Source organism: Antechinus flavipes, chromosome 2 (genome assembly GCF_016432865.1).
Source record: "Antechinus flavipes isolate AdamAnt ecotype Samford, QLD, Australia chromosome 2, AdamAnt_v2, whole genome shotgun sequence".
NCBI classification, from domain to species: Eukaryota; Metazoa; Chordata; class Mammalia; order Dasyuromorphia; family Dasyuridae; genus Antechinus; species Antechinus flavipes.
In genome coordinates, this window is record NC_067399.1 from 450,624,055 (window position 1) to 450,649,012 (window position 24,958).

The 24,958-nt window shown below is 36.8% G+C and overlaps 1 protein-coding gene across 1 annotated transcript in view; it reads left to right on the top strand.

Annotated features, from left to right (window-relative positions):
* Window positions 1–24,958, top strand: part of SUN5 (Sad1 and UNC84 domain containing 5) — a 43,633-nt gene that overhangs the window by 1,886 nt on the left and 16,789 nt on the right. The window contains exons 2-9 of the mRNA XM_051979368.1: window positions 2,377–2,480; window positions 4,659–4,730; window positions 8,910–9,009; window positions 14,682–14,740; window positions 15,221–15,294; window positions 17,847–17,881; window positions 19,318–19,426; window positions 23,001–23,079. Of these exons, the coding sequence (XP_051835328.1) occupies window positions 2,377–2,480; window positions 4,659–4,730; window positions 8,910–9,009; window positions 14,682–14,740; window positions 15,221–15,294; window positions 17,847–17,881; window positions 19,318–19,426; window positions 23,001–23,079 (632 nt within the window). The remainder of the gene's footprint in view (window positions 1–2,376; window positions 2,481–4,658; window positions 4,731–8,909; window positions 9,010–14,681; window positions 14,741–15,220; window positions 15,295–17,846; window positions 17,882–19,317; window positions 19,427–23,000; window positions 23,080–24,958) is intronic.

A 24,958-nucleotide genomic window follows, 5' to 3' on the forward strand; every position in this document is an offset into this window, starting at 1 on the left:
TTGAGGTTTTACTGATTGTATGTTCCAAAATTTCTGAGACAGCATCAGTTTCAAAGAATCTGTCCCCACCAATTCATTATTTCAACAAAAAGCCATAGAATGAATCAAAGCAAGAAACATTACAATGAAAATATATGTATATGACACATATATCACATATACTACATTGTTTACTAGCTTAGGGAAAGAGGAAATGAGAGAAGGGAGAAGAAAATGTAAAACTCAAATTTTTTTTAATAAATGTTAAAAATTGTCTTTATATGTAATTGGGAAAACTAAAATACTATTAATTTTTTTAAATTAAAATAAAGGAAATATATGCACATTCTCTTCAATAGTCACAAGCTAAGGAAATATGAGAACCACCTGGGAAATCATGTTTACACACATTCATATATACACAAACATACTCACATGTGTAATTTCTTGTGTGTCCAGTGGGTGCCTACTCATTAGTGCCACTGACTGGCAGTGACTATTTCTAATCATAAAATTTGTGAACAGTATTTTGTAGGCACTTGAAGAACGCTTCATGACCAATACTAGCAGCATAACTGATCTGGAGGACAGGGGCAAGCAGAGAGAAATCAGAAGGCTGGAATTCAAATTTCAGCTCCACCAAAATTCTTGAATGTAGTGTGATGAGAAGATGGAATCCAAGCTTTTGTGGAGGTCTCCAGATTTCACTTTTTCAACATCTCTTGAATAAATCCTCTGCTACCACTCTTGCTACTTTTGCTTCTTGCTACTGCAACTCATCATCTCACATCTGAACTATCAAAAAAGCCTGCTGGTGGATTTACTTGCCTCAAGTTTGTCCCTATTCCAATCCATTCAGCCCCTAAAATGCTTTTCCTTAAACACAAGTCTGATCATAACTCTCTTCAATCTCCCTCTCCCTCTCCTGTCTGCGCCCCCCCTTCCCTCTTTCTTTCTCTCTCTCTCCCTCTCCTCCTTTTCTCCCTCCCTCTCTTCCTCTCCCTCTCCCTCTTCCTCTGTTTCTCCCTCTCCACTCTCTCTTTTTCTCTGTCTCTCTCTCTCTCTTTTTCTCTCTCTGTCTCTGTCTCTTGTCTCTTTCTCTCTCTCCCTCTCCTTCTCCTTTCTCCTTCCCTCTCTCCCTCTCCCTCTCCCTCTTTTTCTCCCTCTCTCTCTCTTTCTCTTTCTCAACAAACTCCTGTGGATTCCTATTGCTTCATGTGCAAATATAAAATGCTGTTTGACATCCAAAGCCCTTCACAACCTAGCCCCTGCTATCTTTCCAGGCTTCTTAAATGAGATACTCTGACAAGTATTCTGATACAGTGACATTGGCCTCCTGCTCTTTCACTCCATCTCCCAGTTCTCAACATTTTCTTTTTACTCTCTCCTCCATACTTGGAAGGATCTCCCTCCTCTGCTCTGTCTACTGACCTCCCTAGCTAACTTTAAATTCAAGTAAAAGCCTATCTCCTATAGGAAACATTCCCCAACCCCTCTTAAAATTCCAGTGCTTTCTCTCTTTTAATCATATCCAATTTAACCAGTCATAAGCTTGCTTTGTATATATTTCTTTGCATGTTGTCTTCCCAATTAGATTTAAGCTTTCTGTGGGTAGGAACTATCTTTTTGCCTCTTCTTATCTCCCCAGTACAGTGCCTGATAGGTACATAGCAAGTGCTTAATGTTGATTGAATTACAATTGTATGGCAGATAGTCTGTACAAAGACTGAGATAGGATAGAAATGGGATGGTAACTCTAGCAGTGTGCAAAGACTGAGGTGGAAAGTGAGTACACTGAGGGTATTTGAAGGAGATTGATTTTCCTAAGCTGCATATCCAACCAGGTCCCCTCCCACCCACTCCCACCCCCACCTCTACCCCTACTCAATAAAGTCCAGTGACTTATCTCTGAGATCAAATGCAAAATTCTCTGTTTGGTATTCAAAGTCCTCCATAACCTAACCCCACTCTTTCCAATCTTTTTACTCTCTGCTATTCTCCTCAGATACTCTTCCAGCCAGTGAAACTGTCCTCTTAGCTGTTCCACTAACAAGATACTATCTCCCATCTCAAGCAATTTCTCAGGTTGTCTTCCACACCTAGAATGCTTCACTGCTAGGATTTCCTGGTTTCTTTTCAGCCTCCTTCTAGCTAAATCCCCACTATCTATGGCAAGCCTTTCTCAATACTTCTTAATTCTAGTACCTTTACTCTCTTAATATTTCCTATCTATCCTGTACATATAGCTTGTTTATCCATATCTGTTTGTTGTGTCCCCATCAGATTAAAGACAGGAACTGTCGCTTCTTTTTTAGTTCTCACCCTTAGCTCAGTGCCTGACATATAGTCACTTAATAAATGCTTATTGACTGTCTGAATGTGATTCTCTCCCCCTAGGCCATCATCTCGAAACCAAACTCTCACAGTATCTGACGAAGGAAGTATGAATGAGAGTCCTGAAGACTCCTACTTGGTCACCCGAACCAGTGAGCAGAGCACCAGTAAGTAGGGGTATGGAGGGTAGGAAGAATTAAAAACAGCCGTAGGACACCAGTAAAACTGGTGTGGTTGTGCTGGTGCTGGTGTTGGTGCTGTTGATTCTAGTGGTCCTTTGTTCTCAAAGAGAACCACTAGCTAAAGTTGTCTTTGATGCACGTCTTTAGGTGCTCTTTCCCAGTATGCTGATAAGGCCATTAAAGCACTGTTACCATTCTCTCTCTTCCTCTCTTTCCAAACAAGAAACTGAGAAATCCTCCAATATTCAGTGATCAGTGACTGATAACAGTCACATTTACGTATGTTTTGTAATCATCAGGAACTTTTATTTTAAACCTCTCAAAAACTCTATAATGAAAGCAGGACAAATATTATTTTTCCCATTTACAGACAGGAATCAGGCTCAGGTAACATGCTAGTAAATGACAGAGCTAGGATTAAAATCCAGGTCCTATGACTGTGTCTAGAAGGTTCTATTTCACATCTGAAGGTGGGGAAGAATAGGGGAGCCATATTTACATTTTAAACTATCTCAAAGTAAAGGAATAAAGGAGAGCTAATGGTGTGATTTCAGTTACACATCAGTGAACAGGAAGCGAGGTTTTGGGATAAAGGATGTTCTTGTCACCCAGAAAATGAATCAATTGGTAGCTCCCTCCTCCACTTCCTCATAGCACCAGGTCTCTGTCTCCCTGAGGCAGCTGGTTATCATCATAGATAGCTATTTGTGGGGTCAGGAAGATTAAGAGCCAAGACTATTTCAGATGATTTATAGCTGTGTTCCTCTGAGAAACTTATTTAGCCTCTCTCACTCTGTTTCTTTATAATAGTACCTACTTTATGTTATCTTATTTGGATTGTGCATCTATATATTTCCACTATCTTAACCTTCCTCTAGAACAAAATTCAGCCAGGACATCCTGGAAATAATTGGACTATTTGGGAAACCCCAAACCCCCAGCACAAAAAGGTAAAAGTCTCTTAAAGTCTAGTCCCTTCCAGAACTATCTAGTCAGTCCTCTGCCTACTCAAGGCATCATGATGATGGTGGCACCTTGTGTTTATGATTCCAGGGGAGGCAAATCTTCTTTAGTTATCTTCAAATCATCCCCATCCAACCCTGGCTCCCAGGGCTGACCAAAGTGAAACTTGCACACTTGCATCTAATAGCCATGACTCTCTTAACAATCCCCTCCCGGAGGTCAGATAGACAAAATCTTATATACTAATTTACAAGCTGCTCATAGACCAAAGATAAGGATATTTGACCAAATGCATGATGTAATAGAAAGAGCAATAGATTTGGAGGCAAGGTGGGATTTATGTGTGCTTTAATTTGATAGATAGAGAAAAAGACAGACTGACAGGCAGACAGGTAGATAGATAGATAGATAGATAGATAGATAGATAGATAGATATAGATAATTTACTAAGCACTCAATTCATACTAGGGGTTCTGCTAAACTTTGAAGAGATAGATACAAAAAAAGTAAAACAACCTCTCCTCTCAGCAAATTCACATCCTTCCTGAAGCCTTTCTGTAGTACCATAGAAAGCAATAAATATTTGATGACTGTTGAATGACTTTCATATCACACACAAAGAGGAACTGGAAGTTGGGAAGAGCTACACAGCAGCATGATTGGCCAGGAAGTGAGGTAGAGGCCTGGCTCTAGGTGAGAGAGACTAGGCAAAAACTCAGCTAGCTCCGGGACCCTCTGGGTTTCAGGAGAATGAGGTGGGAGTGATAGCAGGACTGGAGTTGTTATGTAATGTTGTACTGGGGCCTTTCTCTACTTCCACTATCATTGATGAGTGAGTTTGATCCTCCATAGGGCTAGACTGGCTAACTCCCTCTTCTCCTCTGGATTCCCAGGGGAACTTCTTAGGGACAGTGGAGCTCTTCTCTATAATGACTAATAATGGATTTAAAGTCAGAAGAGCAGACTTCAAAACCTAGATCTTCTACTTTCTATCTGCATGGCTTTAGCCAAGTGATTTTTTTTTACTAAAACTTCAGTGTTTTTTTCCTCTGTAAAATAAGAAAGAAGAGCATACTAGGTAAATGATTTTTAAAGTATCTCAGAATTCTCTAACTCGATGAGTTTAGTCACAGGATTTGGATAAGACTTCTTTAAATGTTTCTGTTACTTAATTAAATTCATTTTTGTGTCCTCAAACAGGTGAAGAAGATTCACCCCAAATAGTCACGGCTATCATCCCTTCCTCTTGCAGAAACTTGCTAAGCAGTCTGAGTACGTACGTATGTATGAAAGATGAAGCATTTGCCATCTCCTTGGGATGGCCTGATGCTAAGGGCCCAAAGCATCATGGGAATTTGACTTGTACCCACTATCAGCCTATCCCATTGGTAAGGTTCCTTGGGAGGACTTTGTTAGTATTCTTTTCAAATCCACCAGAGAACTCAAGGGCACTGATGAAGATCTATCTGCTCTGAGAGTACTCATAATTCTGCCCTGAACTTGGCCAATTTCCTTCCCCAAAAACAGGAACACACAATACCACCCAGTCCCTACTAGAAGCATACCTCAAAGCATCTAATCTGAGTGAGCTTAAATATCATCTCCATATATAAGGTGGCACTCTTTTATAATTATTAATAGAAATTCTCACTCATAATGAGTCATTACTAGTTATTGTTTATGATTAATGGTTAGTAATTGTCCAGTAACCATTACATGATTACTTTTAGGAACTCTTAACAGTAACAAATGCTCAGAGCTAGATTTCAAGTCTAGCAGTCTTTCTGAAAAATGGATGTAAAATCATGAAGAAAAAGAAGATGGTGCTATAGAAAAACCACTGGAGATATTTGGATTTGAATCCTGATTCTAATGCCTTTTTGAGCTTTGGAACCCTAGACAAATCTTGTGTCTAAATTCCTTGAGAAAGCTGTTTACAATAGGTACCTTCACTTCCTCTCCTCTTTCCCTCTGCTGAACTCTATAATCTGTCTTTTGATCTCATCACTGAACTGAAATTGTTCCCTCCAAATCACCAATGATTTCTTAATTGACAAATCCAATGGCTTTTTCGCAATCCTCATCCTTCTTGATTTCTCTGCAGCCTTTGATACTTCCAATTACCCTCTTCTACTTGATAATTCTGTGCTCTCTAGGTTTTCAGGACACTAATCTCTTCTGATTTTCTCCTCGCTATTTGATTGCTCTTTCTCAGTATTCTTGGTTGAAACTTCATTCAGGTCAAGCTTGTTAATTTGTCTAATAGGGCTCTATCCTGGTTCCTCTTCCCATTTTTCTTCATATTTCTTCTCTTGTGATCTCATCAGCTCCTATAGATTAATTATAATCTCTATGGTGATGATTCTTTTTAATTATATTTTATTTTTCCCAAATTCGATGTTAAAACAATTTTTAAACTTTTTTATAGTTTTGAGTTATACATTCTCTTTCCCTCTCTACTTCCATCCTGAAATAGTAAGCAGTCCTACATAGTTTATGCATATGCAATCGTGTAAAACACTTCCATATTAGTCATTTTATACAAGAAGACTTGAATTTTAAAAATAATGACAGAGAATGAAAAAGTGTCATGCTTCATCTGTATTATAAGAGCATCCATTCTTTCTCTTGGGGCAGAGAGTACTTCACCATCAGTCTTTTGGGATTGATTTGGATCACGGTATTGCTGAGAATAACTAAGCCATTGACAATTCATCATATAATCTTGCTGCTACTGTGTACTATGTTCTCCTGATTCTGTTCACTTCACTTTGCATCAGTTTTCGTAAGTCTTTCCAGATGTTTGTGGTCAGTTTGCTTGTGATTTCTAACAACACAATCATATTCATTCACAACTATGTACCATAATTTGTTTAGCCATTGTCCAATTGATGAACATTCTCATTATTTCCAATTCTTAGCCACCACAAAAAGAGCTGCTATAAATATTTTTCCCTTACTTTAGGACGTTGGAATATAGACCTAGCAGTGATATTGCTGAATTAAAGGGTATGCATAGTTTTATAGTCCTATGAGCAGAGTTCCAAATTACTCTATAGAGTGAGTGATTGGATCAGTTCACAGCTCCACCAACAACGCATTAGTGTTCCAATTTTCCCACATCCCCTCCAGCACTTGTCATTTTCCTATTCTATCACTTTAACTAACTGATAGTTGTGAGATGTTTTCTCTAAGTTGTTTTAATTTATATCCCTCCCATCAATAGTGACTTAGAGTATTTTTTTTTCACATAACTATGGATAGCTTTGATTGTCTGAAACTTGCCTATTCATGTCCTTTGACCATTCGTCAATTGGGGAATGACTTATATTTACATAAATTTAACTCAATTCTATATAGATGACAAATGAGACCTTTTTCAGAGATACTTGTTGCAAAATTTCCTCTCAGTTTTCTGATTTCTTTTTGATTTTGGTTACATTAGTTTCATCAGTGCAAAAACTTTCTAATTTTATATAATCAAAATTCTTTTGCATTTTGTAATGCTCTGACAAATCTAATAGATCTAATAAATTATCCCATGCTTTTCCAATTTGTCTATGGTATCATCTGTTATATGTAAATCATCTACCCATTCTGAACTTCTGTTGTTCTACAGTACAAGATGTTGGTCTATACCTAGTTTCTGCCATATTGCTTTCCAGATTTTCCAACTATGATGATGATTCTCAAATCTACTTATGCAGCCCTAATTTTTCTTAGCTGACCTCCAGACTCTCATCTCCATCTATCTTTCAGCATCTATGTCTAGATGTCCAGTTGACATCTTAACATATTCAAAACTGAATTCATTCTTTTCTCCAAATTTTCTCCCTGTTCAATTTTTTCTTTTCACTATTGAGGGTACCACTATCCTCACAGTCCCCTAGATTCAAAACCTAGTTATTATCCTTGGTAGTTCACTTTTCTTGGTTGTTCATATTTCTCATCTTCCCATATATAATCTGTTGCCAATGCCTCTTGATTTTGCCTTTGCAACATTCCCTCAAATACATCCTCCCTCTCTCTCTCTCTGCCTTAACCCTAGTGCACATCATTACTTCTTCATGTCTAGAAAATTTAAATAACCTTGTGGTTAATCTATCTGCCACAAGTCTCTCCTTGCTGAAGTCCATTCTCCACTAAGCCACCAAAGTGATTTTCCTAAATTACAGGTCTAACTATATCACTCCCATGGTCACACTCTAATTACCTCTAGGATCAAATATACAAAATTCTCAATTTGACTTTTAATAACCTAATACTCACTCCACCTTTCTTAGCTTCTTAGACCTTGCACCTTTTAATCCACTGTCTTCCTTGCTGTTTCTTAAAGAAGACCTTTCAATATCCCAACTCTGGGTACTTCTCTGACTGTCCCCCATGCATGTAATGCTCTCTCTCCTCATATCTAGCTTCTAGCTTCCATGGCTTACTTCAAGTATCATCTATAAAGCCACTCTTTGCAGGAATCCTTTTCCCAATCCTTCTTAATTTTAGTGCCTTCTTTCTATAAGTTTTTCCTAATTATCCTGTGTGTAACTTGTTTGTACATACTTTGCATGCTTTCTCCCCCATTTCATTGTGAGCTTTTTCAGAGAAGGGGCTGTCTTTTGTCTCTTTTTGTATTTTCCATGTTTAACACAGTTCCTGGTACACAGTAGATACAAAATACCTATTAATAATAGCTTCTCATCTTTAAAGTAGGGATAAGTATATTTATCCTATGTCTCACAAGCTACTTGTTAGAAAAGTCCTTTGTAGATATTAAAGTATTCTACAAATGTAAGCTATCGCTATTATTTCTAATACTACCTGGTCCCAAAGAATTTTGAAAGGTAGTTATCCCCTTTGATCTTCACAATACTTCAATGAGGAATAACAATGATTATTGTTCCCCTTTACAGATGAAGAAAGAGAAATTAACTTTCTCAGGGTCACAGAGAACCCAAGGCTTAAAATCAGAAGACTCTTGCTTAATTCTGTTTTATTCAAGTCTCTAAGACTAAGAAACAATGAAATAGACAAATTACCTCTCTTGGGTCTTCAGTTTCCCTCACTGTAAAATTATGGGTTTTGATAAAATGGTGACTTACCATTCTAATATTCTATTTTCTGTATTTTAATATACCTCTCAGTTTTGACATTCCATATTTTAAGTGCCACTGAGCTCTAACATTTTATGTTTTCATGTCCTAAGATCTCATCTAACTTTGTCATTGTATCTTCTATGATTTGATTCTAAATCCTCAACATTCCATGGACTAGTATTAGCTTAATGTCCAGAATATGTCTCCCCTGTTTTCTTGACCCTAGAAATTTCCTTCAAACCAGGGATCCCTTTTTCCCTCTCCCCCTCCATTCTTCCCAGAGGCCTTTTCTTCCCCCCTAAAGCCTCTGTTCCCTACTACCTACAGGGTGGTGTAGCTCACAACCCTCTTGTCTCCACAGTTCAGATCATCTGTTTTATCTCCAACCTGAGAAAAACTGTCCATAAACTTCACCTCTTCCCCAAGTACATTGGGAGGACCCAGACAGGGGAAGCAACACTGTGAGTACAAAACCCAGTCCCAGGGTAGTGAAAGAGAGGAAAGCAATAGATCGAGTGGAAATCAGATCACTGAGAACTGATGCTCAGTCCAAGGTCCCTGGGGAAAATGATAGAGTCAGCTAGATAACCTAAATAATGACCCCTGGAAAGGTTACAAAAAATGGGGGTGTGGTCATGCCTGGGTCTCCCAGGCACAAGGTAGGACTGGCCTACATATAAGAGAGAGATACCTATACATATAAGAGAGAGACAGGAGAGAAAGAGAAGTGAAAGAGACTGAAAGAGAGGAGAGACATACAGTCAGACAAACAGACAGAGACAAATATAGAAAAACAGAAAGAGGCAGAGAGACAGACAGAATGAGATACGGGAGAAAGATAAAGAGAGGAGACAAAAGAGAGAGACAGAGATAGGGAGGGGAGAGACAGACAGAGAAAGAGGAGAAAGACATAGGAGGAGAAAAAGAGAAGCAGAGAGGGAATAAGGTACAGAGGGAGACATAAGAGAGAAAATCCAGTGTGTCCTAAAGTAGTAAAGAAAAGCTTCTTAGTTTCTTGGTAAAGGCAAGCTTTGAGATGAATCCTGAAGATCAAGCAGGGTTTGGGGTAGAGAGAAAAGCAAGGAGGGATGTAAGGGAAGGTGGGAATGGGGGAGGGCAGGGAGAAAATCATAAGCAAGGAAAACCAATTAAGCCAAATGAGGACAGGGATAGAAGAATCTAGGATATCCAAATCAAATCAAATTTTCAGTTTCTCAACTCTTCCTTTAAAATATCTCTTGCATCCATCTCCAAAATCACCCAAGTTCAGATCTAATCACTTCTCACCTGAGGTTTTGGAATCATAGTTTTAGAGTTAAAAGGAATATTTGAGTTCATTCTCAGAGTTTAGTTAAGTGACTTAACCACAATCAGAGGTAAAGAGACAGGATTTAAACCCAGATCTCTTACTCCAAATCCAGTTGTTTCCATTACACCACTCTGGCTATTATAACAGCCTCCTAGATGAATTACCAAGCTTGAGTCTTCTACTTCAATCTGTCCTCCACATTTGGCCTGCCACATTCCTGCTCCTCAATTCCAGTGACAAGGGAGCCAGGAAAAAACAGCTCTTACTCTGCATTAGAAGAGAGATACAATGTCCGGAGGTGATAGTCCTGCTATACAGTTATTCCTTCCAGATCACTAGGGTTAGGGGTGCGGCTCTCCTATGATTTAGAAAATCCACATAAAAAATTTGACCTTCCCTTTATATAGAGAAGTTGTCTGATTTTTTTCTTTTATATGGTATCTACAATGCCTTACCCTAAAATTTAGGTTAAGTATTTGATCATAAGCTATATTACACAATACTGTACACATATTTTATAATTTCTAAACTTTTTTCTGTATCAACTACTGGTCTTTGTAAGTCATCTACAGCTTCTGCAAAACTTCTCAAAATTCCTATTTAATTTCTTATGCCAACCTATAATATATCAAAATCAATTCAGGGGAATATCATGATGTGAAAAGAATAACTGTTCTCTACCAGGTCAGACCCATATATTCAGTCACTTCTCAGTCATGTCTGACTCTTCATGACCCCATTTGGAGTTGTCTTGCCAAATTCTTTCTCCAACTCATTTTACAGATGAGGAAACTGAGGCAAAAGGGGTTAAGAGACTTGCTCAGGGTCACACAGCTAGTAAATGTTTGAGGTCAGACTTGAACTCCAAAGATGAGTCTGCCTGACTTCAGGACCAGTGCTCTGTCCACTCACTACATCACCTAACCCAGGATGATGCTGGGTGTTAACATCATGCCCTGTAAGCATCAACTGGAAGAACTGGAAATATTTAGCCAAAAGAGAAGACTTAAGAGAAAGGTGAGCATGGTCTTCAAGTTAGAGCTGGCATCAATAAGTAGAAGATGAAGGGAAACTTCTGAACAATTAAAGTCATCCAGAAATATCTTGGTCTTCCCTGAGGAAAGAGTTGGTTTCCCTACTGGATGTAATGTCTGTTGCTTCTCTCTAAAATGAATTTTCCCAAAACACTATTAAATCTAGCTGCCCTCATCATCATTCCTCAAATCCAGCTAAGCCACTCCTTATAGACCCGAAATATGCCATAAGCATTGCCATTTCCAGATACTTTCAATGTCCTACCTAATAATAGTGTCCTTCCTTCTCTTCACCAAATCATATCTTTATTTCCAGGACTAATAAACACTTCTCAACACAATACAGCCCACAGGGAACTCTCCCTCTTCTGAGATTCTGTTCCTTGGATATAAACTTTTTTATAGAATTATGTAATTTCTATATAGTTATTAGTCTTCACTCCCCATGAGGAAAGTTTCTTCCTCTCTGTGGTGAGAGAGTTGGTGACCTAATTCTGTCTCCCTCATAGCAGCAAGCAAAGGCCTGGGCCTTTAATTGACCAAGCCAATTAAATATACCAGTTGATGATGCATTCAAACAGCCGCAGATTCTCTAAGCAACATTATCCAGCATCCAATACAGAACTGATTTATGGTTAAATATTCTGAAAGAAGCAGCCCAAACTACAGATTGTCCAAAACTATGTTAATTCAGAAATTATTCTGTTTAATTTTTGAAGTTTCCGCATACCTAGGTTTTTAAAAAAGAAAATTTTATATTCCTACACACTTTGTTTGAATAAATCTTTCACTGAATATATATCCTTTAAGAAATGGACCAGGAGGTAGATCTTAGGATACAGCAAGATGGGGTGAGTGTGCTACAAGGGCAGGTATAGAGGTTAATAAACCAAGAAGAAAGGAAGAAACCTCTTGTCATTTATTATTAGTCTGCAGAAAGATGAAGTCTGCAAAGTGTGGTCCCAATAGAGGGTAGTCCCCATCTCCCCATTAACTTCAAGATATTTTTCTCAAAGTTTTGATGCCTTCTTCTTATCTCTTTCCCTGATCTCTCCTCCTCCCCCATATCAAAATCTGCTTAAAGGAAGACCTGCTCAGATATTCCATAGTATATGGACTCCTATACTCATAGATTGTGGCCCCCTCCCAGAAGCACTTTTTTGTAGCATGTAGCATGTAGAATGATTTAATGCCAGATAAATGAAAGAGAATGGAGCATAGGTTTCTTTTATTACTTTTAACTACAAATAGAACTAGTATGCATTGATTTTTGTCTCCCCGCCCCCATTCCAACCTCTTCCCAGTGAATATAACAAAAAAAAAAAATAATAATAATAAAATAAAATAAAACAAAAGCTTTAAAATGTGTAATAATACTATATTAATAATATGTAATAATGTTGATAATGTAATAATAATAATACACATGCACTAACCAACAAAGCAAATTCTTTCATTAGCCAAATTTCATTTTGAATTTTAAGTCCATTTTTTCCCTCTGGGAGGAAGTGAATGGCAGGCTGTATCTTCAGTAAGTTGGAATTATGGTTTGTCATTGCATTGAGCAAAGTTCTAAAGTTCTTCAAAGTTATTTTTTTCTTTATACTTTCATTATCATCTTTTAAACCACTCTCTTGGCTCTGTTCACTTTATTCTGCATCAGTTCCTAGAGGTCTTATCAGTTTTCTCTGAAACTTTCCACTTCTTTTCTTATGGCACAATAATATTCTTTGTATTTACAGACTACAATTTTGTCCAGCTGTTCCCTAATTGGCAAGCACCTCTTAGTTTCTAATGTTTAAAAACAGTAAGTCCAAATGGTTCTAATGATCAGGCAAGAATATCATGGCTGAGGGAAAAGTTAGAGATAAGGGTTCTTTCACAACCCCTGAAAGCATATCTTCCTCCATCACTTATTTGGAAAATCAGGCCTGCAGCTATATCCAAACCAGGTGAGAATATGATCTTGCTGGGTCTTGACTTGAGAGAGTATGGGCTTAAGACCAAAGGAGAAAATTTGAATTCTATATATTCCAGAAGATTGGGGTCAGAGTCAGAAATTGAACTGGGAGATGGCAGTTGTTAGGAGACACACCCCAAGCAAACTGGAAAAAAGCACCCTTAGAATTTAGTCTATGTCTTCCCTTCCACATTCTTCTCCCTTGCTCCAGACCTAATTATATTTATGCAGCCCCTACCATAGATCCACACACTACACACATACCTCAAAAATTATACCTCTGAGAACCAATGGTCCTGCTAAATGTTGAGATGTGAATGGGCAACTATATTGGCTTAGTAACAAATAATAATAGCACTAAATATAAGGGAGTAGCTACAAATAAACCTTAAAATAAAATTAACTTGTCACTCATTTAATTCATTCATTTCTTCATTCCATGAACATTTTTTGTACCTATTATGTATAATAAATACATTGTATTGACTACTTCAAGGAATACAAATATGAATATTCCTTCCAGAGGCAATTAGATAATATAGTGGCTAAAGTTCTGACTCTAAAATGGAGATCTGAATGCAAACCTGGTCTCAAATACTTTTTAGCTATGTGACCCAGGACAAGAGTTAAACACCATCTGCCTCAGTCTTTCTCCTCTGCAAAATGGAGGATAAATATTCAATATTCAATGGAATATTCAATTCCAACATTGTTGCGAGGCTTGAATGTGATAATATGTATAAAGCACTTACAACCATGCCTGATACACAATAAATACTTAAAACTTGTTTTCTTCCTTTTGTATCTCAGAAAACTAGCAGTCTAATTTAATACAATTTGGTCAAAGATAAACATAATACAAACTCAAATGGGAAAAGCATAGTGCTTGCATTTAGTTTAGTAAGTTGTTAAACTGATGAATAAATAAAGCACATTGGGGAAGGATGATAAAGTGTTAAATTTCATTTCTGCCTAGATCAGGGAAGACTTCAAAGAGATGTTATCTGATATAATCTAATCATAGAATAAAAAAGTGGTATCTGTCCTTTACTATTGCTTTCAAAACAGAACATCAGAAAGCAGATCAACATGTCAAAAAAATTGTTAGGTTACTATTTTAACCCAGAAGACAAAAGATTAAATCAGGCCCCACCACTAGCTAACTGATTTTGGCCAAATTACTTGAGAGGATCCAAGCAATCAACTATTATGTTCCAGGTACAATAATAAACATTTTTACATACATCTCATTTAATTCTCACAACCACCCTATGAGATGGGTGCTGTCATTATTCCCATTTTATAGTTGAGGAAACTGAAGCAGACTGAGGTTAAGTGACTTTCCCAGTAAGAATTTGAGACTGGATTTGAATTCACGTATTCCTGACTCCAGGCCCAACATTCTATCCACTGGACCATCTAACTTCTCAACCTCCCTCAGTCCCATTATGCTTAATTGTAAAGTGAAAATGTTGACTTAAATGGTCTCTGAGGGCTCTGTCAGCTCTAAATCCCAAAGATGGCTCTCTTTTAATATCTGGACTATTTTTAGGTGGAAGAAATATTTTGACTCATTCTGCTTGGCCCCAAAGGACAAAATTGGATGCATGTTCCAGCTCAGTCTTAGGAAAACTTCCTAAAACTTAAAAGTTATCCAACAAAGAAATGGATTGTCTTGGGATAGAGAACATCATTGGAGAAGGGCAAACCAAAATTCTCTGCCGAGAGATGCTATGTAGAGGATCAAGGATCAAGCAGGGGATTGTACTAGATGACCTTTAAGGTCCTTGAACAAAGAAACTTGACATACTGTTCTATCCCTTTTTATAGCAAGAATTTGCTTCATAAATTGGTGGAGAAGCTGTCCATTGTGTTCTTCTGTGTGTTTGGTATGTACTAAAAAATAACCTAAATCTTGGGCCGATAATCTCTGGACATAGCACCATCCATCAACAAAATTGTGAAAGAGATTAGGCTGACTTGGGGTGACTCCTCCCACCTTTATATCTGCCTTACCTTTCTTTTACTGAAGCCCTTACATTCTCTATTAGTACTTTTTTCTACTTTTGATAGCACCCCCTAGTTTAGAAACTTTTCTTCGCCAATCTCAATTCCAAATCCTATAATTCTAAAATACACATGACTATAGAATGCCTTTCCAACTTACAGCTTGGATGGCTGTGATTAGAATTGCAGTTCCCACAACAAGCAGAAAAGGAAAAGGCTTGAGTGTATATAATGTTTGTGTTGTCTTCTGAAGGATACCACAAAAGACAGACCAACCCCATGCTTAGTAATCAGAGTCTCAAGGCTACTCCAGAGCTAAGACAGTGGGATAGGTCTCACTCTCCCTCTTGTTCCCTTCACAGCCTTCTGGTGTATCATTATGTACTTGCCAACCAAACTGGATACAGGGAGAATAAACATGAGGACTTCAGGTGAGGTGGGTGGCATTCAAGAATGCATGGATAAACAAAGTACATAAAAAAAAGATGATAAAGGGCTAAATTTTGTTTCTGACTACATCAGGAAGAATTTTAAAAGGTGATATTTAATATAATCTAGCCATTCCAACCTCAACCAAGACTAGATTGTAGATATAATAGTCACTCAAAAAATGTTCCTTAAAATGAACTATAATTTTTCTCCTGTGCAATAAATACATTTTATTTTGTATAACCAGTATTTCTGACTATGTCTTCCAATACCCACTAGTTTGTAAGCTCTTTGACCACATTTCATAATGAAAAATGAATGTCAGAACTGCTAGAAACCTTAGACTAGCATCCTGACGCCAAACTCTGGCCCAAGTCACAAAACCACCTAACCTCAGAGGTAGAAGTAACCTGATTCAAAAAGTGGAGGAATCAGCAAGGGGAACTGTGATTCTGATCCCAATTATCACAAGGAAAGACAAAGAAACAAGTATTAAGAACCTCCTATGTGCCAGGCACTGTGCTAAGTACATTCTCATTTGATTCTTATAACAACCCCTGGGAAGTGGGTGCTATTATTATCTTGGTTTTACTGCTGAGGGAACTGAGGCAGGCAGAAATTAAATGATTTACCAATGTCATACAGCTATAAAGCATGTAAGGCTGGATTTGAACCCAGGGCTTTCTGATTTTAAACCCAGTGCTCTATCTCCTGAGCTATGTAACTGGTAACTAAAGTAGAAATTATGGTAGTGACTATCAGTCTTGGAATCTGTAATATATAAAGAGAAAAAAGCTGATATTCCCCCTCCATTTCAGTAAAAGTAGATTTCAAAAGAGTTCAGAAGAAAAAATATAATTAGAATCCTATGATCTAAAATAACATAGTCAGTTAACCCCAAAGAGATAGGATCCCCTATCATGGGGAAAAGCAACATGGTCCATAGGGCACCATAATTAAAAAGATGTGTCTCAATCACTTGACTGTGTGACTCTGGACAAGTCACTTAATCTTGACAAAGGTGGTTAAAGGGCTAGGGGAGGAGATGGGTGGGACAGAGGGCAGAGTAATATCCTAGAAAAAATTATTTTTCATATCCAGGTTGGGCTAGATGGATTCTGAGATTTATGATTCTATGACTAATAATCTAGTTCAAACACTTTATTTTAGATATGAGGGACCTTAGTCCACAGGTCCCCAGCAATTCAATGAAAGGAACAGAAGTAGAATGAAGACTTCAGGGCAGGTCTCTTTCTACTATATCATAATGTCTTTTTCCATCTCTGTATTACTCCTCCCTCCTATTCCTCCTCTCCCAGCATTGGAAGCATGCTAGAAATTAGAGCATTGACCCAGCATTGGCCATAGATAGATTTGGACACATGGTAAGTGGTTTGTAGATGATTGATGAATGTAAATGTAAAACAGTATCTCAATCAGGCCTAAAATATGTGGCCAGCCTTCCCTTGAGATGGGGAGGAAGTAAAATGGGAAGAAGACATGGCCCAGATCACCAAGAGTTTATAGCTCAGCTGGAGAAATAGCATTCAGACATAGAACAATTAAACCTACAGGCACAGAAGCAATTATTAGGCTATGAGACACAGAAAAGGTGGGAGGCCCTCAAAAGAGAGAATAAAGGATCTTATTGTAGGCTGATGGGCTGAGGAAATGCAGTCCAGACAACTTCCTGGATCTTCTCAAGGCCCTTGGAGAAATGTAACTCCTCTTGCCATCCCCATTAATGCCTATTAGAAAGAGCACAGAATTTGGAGCTGGAGGACTTGGGTTTCCCACACGGCTGTAGCAGTTACAAACTGTATAACCATGAATGAGTCACTTGATTATGTAGAGCCTCATTTTTCTCATCACTAAAATAAGAAAATTAGACCAGATGGCTTCTGTCATGCCTTCTAGCTTTAAACCTATGATCCTAGGACTTGTAGGGGAAGTTAGGTCTCTCAGTAGATATGATGCCCAGGCTGCGGTTAGGAGCACCTGAATTCAAATCCAGTCTCTGACACTTAGTAGCTATGTGATCTTGTGCAAGTCACTTAACCTTATTTGCCTAAGTTTCTCATCTATAAAATGAGCTGGAAAAGGAAATGGCAAACCACTCTGGTTTCTTTGCCCAAAAAACCCCAGATGAAGTCACAAAGAGTTGAACATGACTAAACAACTGAACAATAAAAATGACTTCTAATACCAAGTCTCTGAGTTTCTGCATATCTGAGTCAAAGAATGGGATTCTGTTGGATAACCTTAGACCCCTCTCTTGATTTCATTTTCCTAACCTGTAAAATGAGAGGGTTAGATTAAATGATCTCTTAAAGTCCCTTTTCAGCTTGAATTTTTACATCTTACCACATCTCCCATTATATCTGATAGAATTGCTATACATATGTGAAGTCCAAACTATGAAGATAGGGTCAATGCCTTTAACCAATATGAAATAAGAGTCCCCATCTGACTGTCCATCCTGTTGCATTCATCAAAAACGGGGGAGGGATTTGAAGCTAGGAAACAAAATAGCCAATTGTGTCTTCTTTGCTTTCACAGATCAAAACCTCCATTTCATCACTCACAGAACTAAGGTAAGAGATCTTTCATAATGAAGAGACATTTTCCAGCTTTAATCAAGGTAATGTCATACAGGACATATACCGAGACAGGGCTGCTGGCCAGTTAACTCAGATATTAAAGAATATTGCAACTGAAGTCATAATCTGAGGTGCAAATATCTGAGTCAACCCGATCTTTGTCCCTTGCCTCTATTCCTGACAATGCAATCTAGATTAGACTAAACTCTGACCTCAAGCTCAAGAATGAATGCTAACTATGATCAAAGATTGGAGCCCAATCCCAATAATAGACTGAAACCCAAACCTCATCCACAGACTTAAGTCCTAACCCTAGCCACAGATTGGACCCCAATCCTGGCCCACAGATTTTATTTGGGAGATTTTATCTTCCAAATCCATCTTATACATGTGGTATAGGAAGCGTGGAAGAAAATATAGCTGTATCATATATATACATCATCATTGCTGGAAAATAAAAGAGCAAAGTCAATATCTTCCTACTGGTAGTAAACAATCATATTGCATAAAGATGGGCACTAAAGCCTAAGTACAATGGGAACTAGGAGATCATGGATAAGAGCAATCTATAAATGAATCCCATGGTTCATTTTCATTATTTAATTAGGACTGTGTCTCTTGGTCAAGGGATACCATAGTTAAGCATGGAGAGGGTCACTACTATGAAGTTACTCAGTGAAAGTTGAATTTATCAGGCAAACAAAGTGATGGAATTGTCTGGAATCTGTATCAGTGAAGATAGGGTTTACATGGAAGAAATCAAGGAACATTTAAAGCATTAATATTTTCCAAAAAGCATAATTGAATTTTGAGGGGTTTTGTGGCAATTGGGGTTAAATGATTTGCCCAGGGTCACCTCCCCTGAATGAAGAATTATAACTATGCTGAAACAATCAGTGCTTTGCCTCAAGAAGCTGAAATCTAAAGAGGAATGACAATATCTGTACTCTCAGTAAGCAGAAACAATTAAGCTTAACATCTTGTTAGCATATATAATTATTTAAAATAAAAAGCTATCATAAGGCTTTCTCTATTCCTGCACTGACTCGAGTTGTTCCCACAGAGGATTTATGTCACAAAGTCTGAGATTTCTCCACAGGATCTTCCTCCTCCAACATGGCACCAGAATTTCTAGTTTCAGTTCTCTCTTTATGTGCCCAGCTTGCTGATAAACTTCCTAAAAGTATGGGTCCTAGATGAGGACTCAGAATTGTCAGATTTGTTGTGACCAGATATGACCCAGCAATCACTTCCTCCATTCTAGACATAAGTAAGCAGCTTAAGATCACTCCAGCCTTTTTGACTGCTGCTTCACCTTGTTGAATTATATGGAGATGATAGCACATTCAGATCTCTAGAATTTTTGCATGTAAATTTGTCTGATCAGACTTTGATTCGCCTCTTAGCCTTTATATTCACTCCTTAAAAAGGCTTTATCAGGAGAAGGTGAGAAAACATGCAGAAGAAATCCAAGCCCTCCACAATCTCATGAAACAAATTTCAGCCAAAATCCAAGAAGTGAAAGTCATGTCTAATGAGGTAAGTCAACCAAGGCATGACAGGATTATCCAGCCCCTTCTTGTCTTGCCTCCCCCCATAATCTTTATCATGGATTGGAAGTCCATGTGATTCAAAATTGACTTAGCCTACACTTACAGTTTTTTTCATTAAATTTTATTTTTCAGTCAACAAAAATTTACCTTTTCTCCCTTCCATATTCTCTCATCCCCAACTGAAGAAAAAAAATAAACCCTCTTACAAACATATGTAATTAAGCAAAACAAATTCTCACTTTGGCTATACCAAAATATACAATATTATGTACATATATTTGTGTCATTATCTATTTCAAAAAGTATACAGGAGAACTTATGAAATGCATATGAGTTATAGTTATATTCATAGATACATATAAATATGCTATGTGTATACACGTATTCATATATACACAAACATGCACACATATATACACAATTTTGCACTCTTGTAGTTTTTCACTTTATTAGGAAGTGGGTAGCATGTTTATTCATTAGTTCTGTGCAATCATTGTTGATTATTATAATGATTGGAATTCTTAAGTCTTTCAAAATTGTTTGACTTTATAATATTGTTGTCTTGGTATAAATTATTCTAGCCTTGCTCACTTCACTGCATCAGTTCATATTAGTCCCAGGTTTCTTAGAAATGATACCCTTCATTACTGTTCACAGAACAATAATATTCCATCACATTCATTTATCAAATTCCATCACATTCATATACCACAATTTGTTCAGTCATTTCTTAATTTAACAGGAACCCTCTCACTTTCCAGTTCTTAGCCATGGCAAAAAGAGTTATACTTTTAATATTTTTAAGTTTGTTTTGCTTAGGATTAACCCTCCCTTAATCTATCCTCACCTTAATTCTGTATTTCTCTGTAGAGAGAATTATATTTCTGTATTCAATTATGCACATATATATTTTTTTCCTCCTTTCATCATTTATAAGTGAACCATATCTTCTGATAAGTGAGGTTCATGTCAACTGTTCCCCCCCTCCTCCTCTGTTTACATATATTTCTACTTGCTGATCATGTGAGAGAAGTTTCCCTAACCATTCTCTCTTTCTCTTTTACTAGCCTCCACAGTGTATTCCTCTTCTGAACCTTGACATTTTTCCTTTTAAATCATCAAAGACATAATATTCTCAGAACTTCTCTTTAATTAGACTTTAATTAAACCCCTTCTATTCTAATGGTAATTGTGTTCAGAGGAGACACATGTATATCTCCTTTTATTAAAATGTAAGCATTTTTACCTTTAAATGTTGCTTTTGATTCCTATGTCTACCCCTCAAAGTTTCTTTATGCTTTTGGTGTTTTCATGAGGAATGCTTGGAAGTCTTCTAATTTTTTTAAAATCTATTTTCCCCCTGCAGCATTATATTCCTTCTTGCTGGCTAAATCACTCTTAGCTACCAAGTCTTTATATTTTTCTTTCTGGAATATAGTATTCCAAACTCTATTACTTTAAATTAGTGACTGCTAAATGATGTGTGATTCTGATTGTAGATCCTAAGTACTTGAATTCTTTCTTTATGGTTTCTTGCAGTAATTTTTCTTAGACCTCAAAAATCTAGATTTTGGTTACAGTGTTTCTGGGAATTTTCATTTGGGTTTTTTTTTTTTTGCCCTAGACATTGACTGGTGAATTATTTCTATTTCCACTTTGCCCTTGGTTTTAAGAGATTCATGTAGTTTTATTTTTTGATTACTTAAACTATAGTATCTAGATGTTTTTTGTCATAAATTTCAAATTGTCTAATAAGCCAATTTTTTCTCCTTGATCTGTTTTCCACATGACTTGTTTTTGCTAGAAGATAGCTTGCATTTTATTCTATTTTTTCCAATCTTTTCACTTTGTTTTAATATTTCTTATTGTCTCTTGAAGTCATTTTTGGCCCTTCTAAGTTTTAGGCAATTTTTTGCTTGGAAAAAGTTTTGAAACTCTTGTGACAAATTGTTAATTTCCTTTCCAATTCCTCTTCCCATAGTTCATTTCTTTTCCAATTCTGTTCCTCTAGTGTTTGCTTCATTTATTCTTTCTTTTATTTTTTTTAAATTTATTTTATTTAATAAAACAGAATAGGGGGAAAAAAAGAAAAACACAAGAGGAAAACAAAACAGAAAAGAATAGAACAGAACATTGTCAAGTACCCAGAAGAATATCAGGGAATATTTGAAATATATAAGAATAAATTACCAGTTCAAGCTAAGATATATAGTAGCAGAAGAAATTATATTCATGAATGTCCATCTTCATTTTTGCTTCTTTGTAGGTTATTTTTGTTCTCTCCAGTGCACTTTTAAAATTTTATTCTTTTTTCCCCTTTCGTTCCCCAACCCCACCACATTCTCCAAGCAAGTTATAGTTAAGCACAGATATATATTATATACATATATAAATATATATACATACATACACATATAGTCACATATACATTCACAGCCACCTACAAACCCACTTACACAAACACAAATCTAAATGTACACATATACATAGAGCAACATGCATACATATCCGCCTATCCTCAGACACGTATACACATACATACACACACACAAACATCCACCCACGTGCAAACATACATCCAAAACTATGGCTGACAAAGAGATTTCTCTCTTAATTGAATCTTTAAGTCTGACTTATTTCTTTTCTATTCCTGCTAACTCTTCTGCTTTAAATCTGTTCCTTAACTTGCTTTGCTATTACTTTACCTCCCCCCACCTGTTGTAATCCTTACAAAGTGTTAAGTCATTAGAGTTGATAGAGACAATAATTATCTAACTTAGCATGGTTCAGTATGATTGATCTGATCTTGTTATGGACCAGAAGAAACAAGGATCAGATCAATCATACTGAACTATGCTAAGTTAGATAATTATTGTTTCTATCAACTCTAATCACTTTGTAAGGATTCCAATACCCACCAATATATCCCTCCCTTATTTTCTTTCTTCCCCCAACCTTTGCTTCCCCCTCCACCTATCTCTCCCTCCTTATTTCATTATAGATTTTGAAGGATGCTATACCCTTGATGGTATATATGTAGCATTGTCTTATATAACCCATACCCGAAGTAAGTAGATTTGCAGAACTACAAGCCCTCCTCTCCCCACCTCACCAGTGCCTCTGTGTCTATTCTTTCTCTGCACCTCATTTGAGTACCATAATTACTATTTTTATCTTTTCCTAGGTAGTTTTGCTTTTTTACTACAATCTTTCTTTTGAGCTACCCAATTGCTGATGTCAATCTTATACATATGGTATACATTTCCATGGAAAAAACATAAAACAATTTGTCCATGTTAAGTTCCTTGAAAATGATCTTTGATATTGGCTCTTATATGTTACATTTTCTATTGCATTCAGGTTTAGTTGAAAGAAAGTCTTGAAAATCTTCAAGTTCATTGAATGTCCATTTTTTTCATTCAGTATTATGGATAATTTTGCTAGATATGACAATTTTGGTTGCAGGCCTAACTTTTTTGATTGCCAATCTATATGAATGAGCACAAATATGTAGATATAAGATTATCCAGATATACACCTTGAATTTTCTTTATCTTTAGGACCTAGTGGCACAGAACATAATGAAAAAAATACAAGGAGACTACATTGAAAAGCCTGATTTTGCCTTGAAATCGATTGGTATGTAATTAAAGCCTCTTAGAGCTTGCAGACACTTCCAAAGACCTTACCCATCCTTAACTTTTTTTTTAATTTTATAATAACTTTTTATTGACAGAATCCATGCCAGGGTAATTTTTTTTACAACATTATCCCTTGCACTCGCTTCTGTTCTGATTTTTCCCCTCCCTCCCTCCACCCCCTCCCCTAGATGGCAAGCAGTCCTATATATGTTACATATGTTGCAGTATATCCTAGATACAATATATGTTTACAGAACTGAACAGTTCTCTTGTTGCACAGCATCCTTAACTTGAATGCTACCTCTTCCCTAATGCTTTCCTTGATTTCCCTAGCTAAAGATATTCACTCCTTTCTGGAATCTCTAAGACTAATTGACATTCCCCATGCTTTTAATCATTTTACCAAATCTAGTCAAAAATATGGAAAGGCCTGCAGGAGACCCCGCCTCCCTAGCAAAGCAAAGGAAATCAGTTACTTTGGGAAAGAGTAGGTTCCCCCTCATTGAAGAAATAGATAGATAGATAGACGGACAAATGATTTGTGATATATACATACATATATGTTCATGCAAACATACATACATATATGTGTGTATGTGGAGGGAGGAAGGAGGAAGGGATGGAAATCACTGCACACATATAAGTAAATAAAATATGTACATACATAGATAGATAATTACCTGAGTGCATATATTATATATGTATACATTACACATGCATTTATGTATGTGTGTGTGTGTGTGTGTGTATATATATATATATACACACATATATATATGTATATATAATATACATATATATGAAATTTGGGGGAAGGAGTCTACTAGCACCGGGGTAGATCCCTTTCCCCAAATTTCATATTTTATATATATATACATGTATATATATATGTACATATATAAAGATATGGGGATATCTGAAAAAAAAACAGCAAATATGTAAGTTTAACTGGAACAAAGAATGTGTGAAAAGGAGTGATATATAAAAAGCTTGGAAAGGTAGGATCATATAATTATAACTTTGAGCTGGAAGGGATCTTAAAGGTTAGTTAATCCTATTTTCCCCTCACTTTATAGATGAGAAAATTGCTACTTAGAAAGATTAAGTGACCTGCCCACTGTCACACAAGTAGGACATGACAAAGATAGGAATTAATATATATCCTCTTATTCTAAATCTAATCCTTTCCCCGCTATTCTACAGTACCTCTGGGTTGAAATCACATTGTGAAAAAGTTTTATTTAATGCCAAATGGAGGAATTCATATTTTAGCCTATGGTCAAGATAATAGGGAACCACTGGACGTTTTTGAATAGGGAAATGGAATGATCAGATCTATGTTTTGGGAATGGCAATTGGCAGCTATATAGAAGATAAATTGGAAAGGGGAAAGACTGGTGGCAGGATCGCCAATTACAAGAGATTAGTACAATAATCTGAACAAGAGGCAATGAGGGCCTGAATTGTGATTTGAGTAGAAAAAGACAGATAAGTGAGACTTGTAAAGGTAGAAGACCTGGAAATTGAATATAATAAAAGGGGAACAGAAATTAATGATCAATCAATTAACAAACATTTATTAAGTGCCTACTACATACGAGGCAGTGTGCTAGATGTTACAATCAAAAACATAAATGAAATCATTCCTGACTTCACGATGCTTACATTCTAAAAGGGAAGACAGTACATATGCAATACACACACATACAAAATAAGTTTGTACAAGATGAATAAAAGGCAACTTGAGGAAAAAATCAGCAGATAGTAGGATCATAAAGGCTGCTTATAGGAGGTAGCATATGAGCTAAGTTTTAAAGGAAATTTGGAATTCTAAGAAGTGAAAAAGATGCAAGATCAAGCCTTGGGAACAACTGACA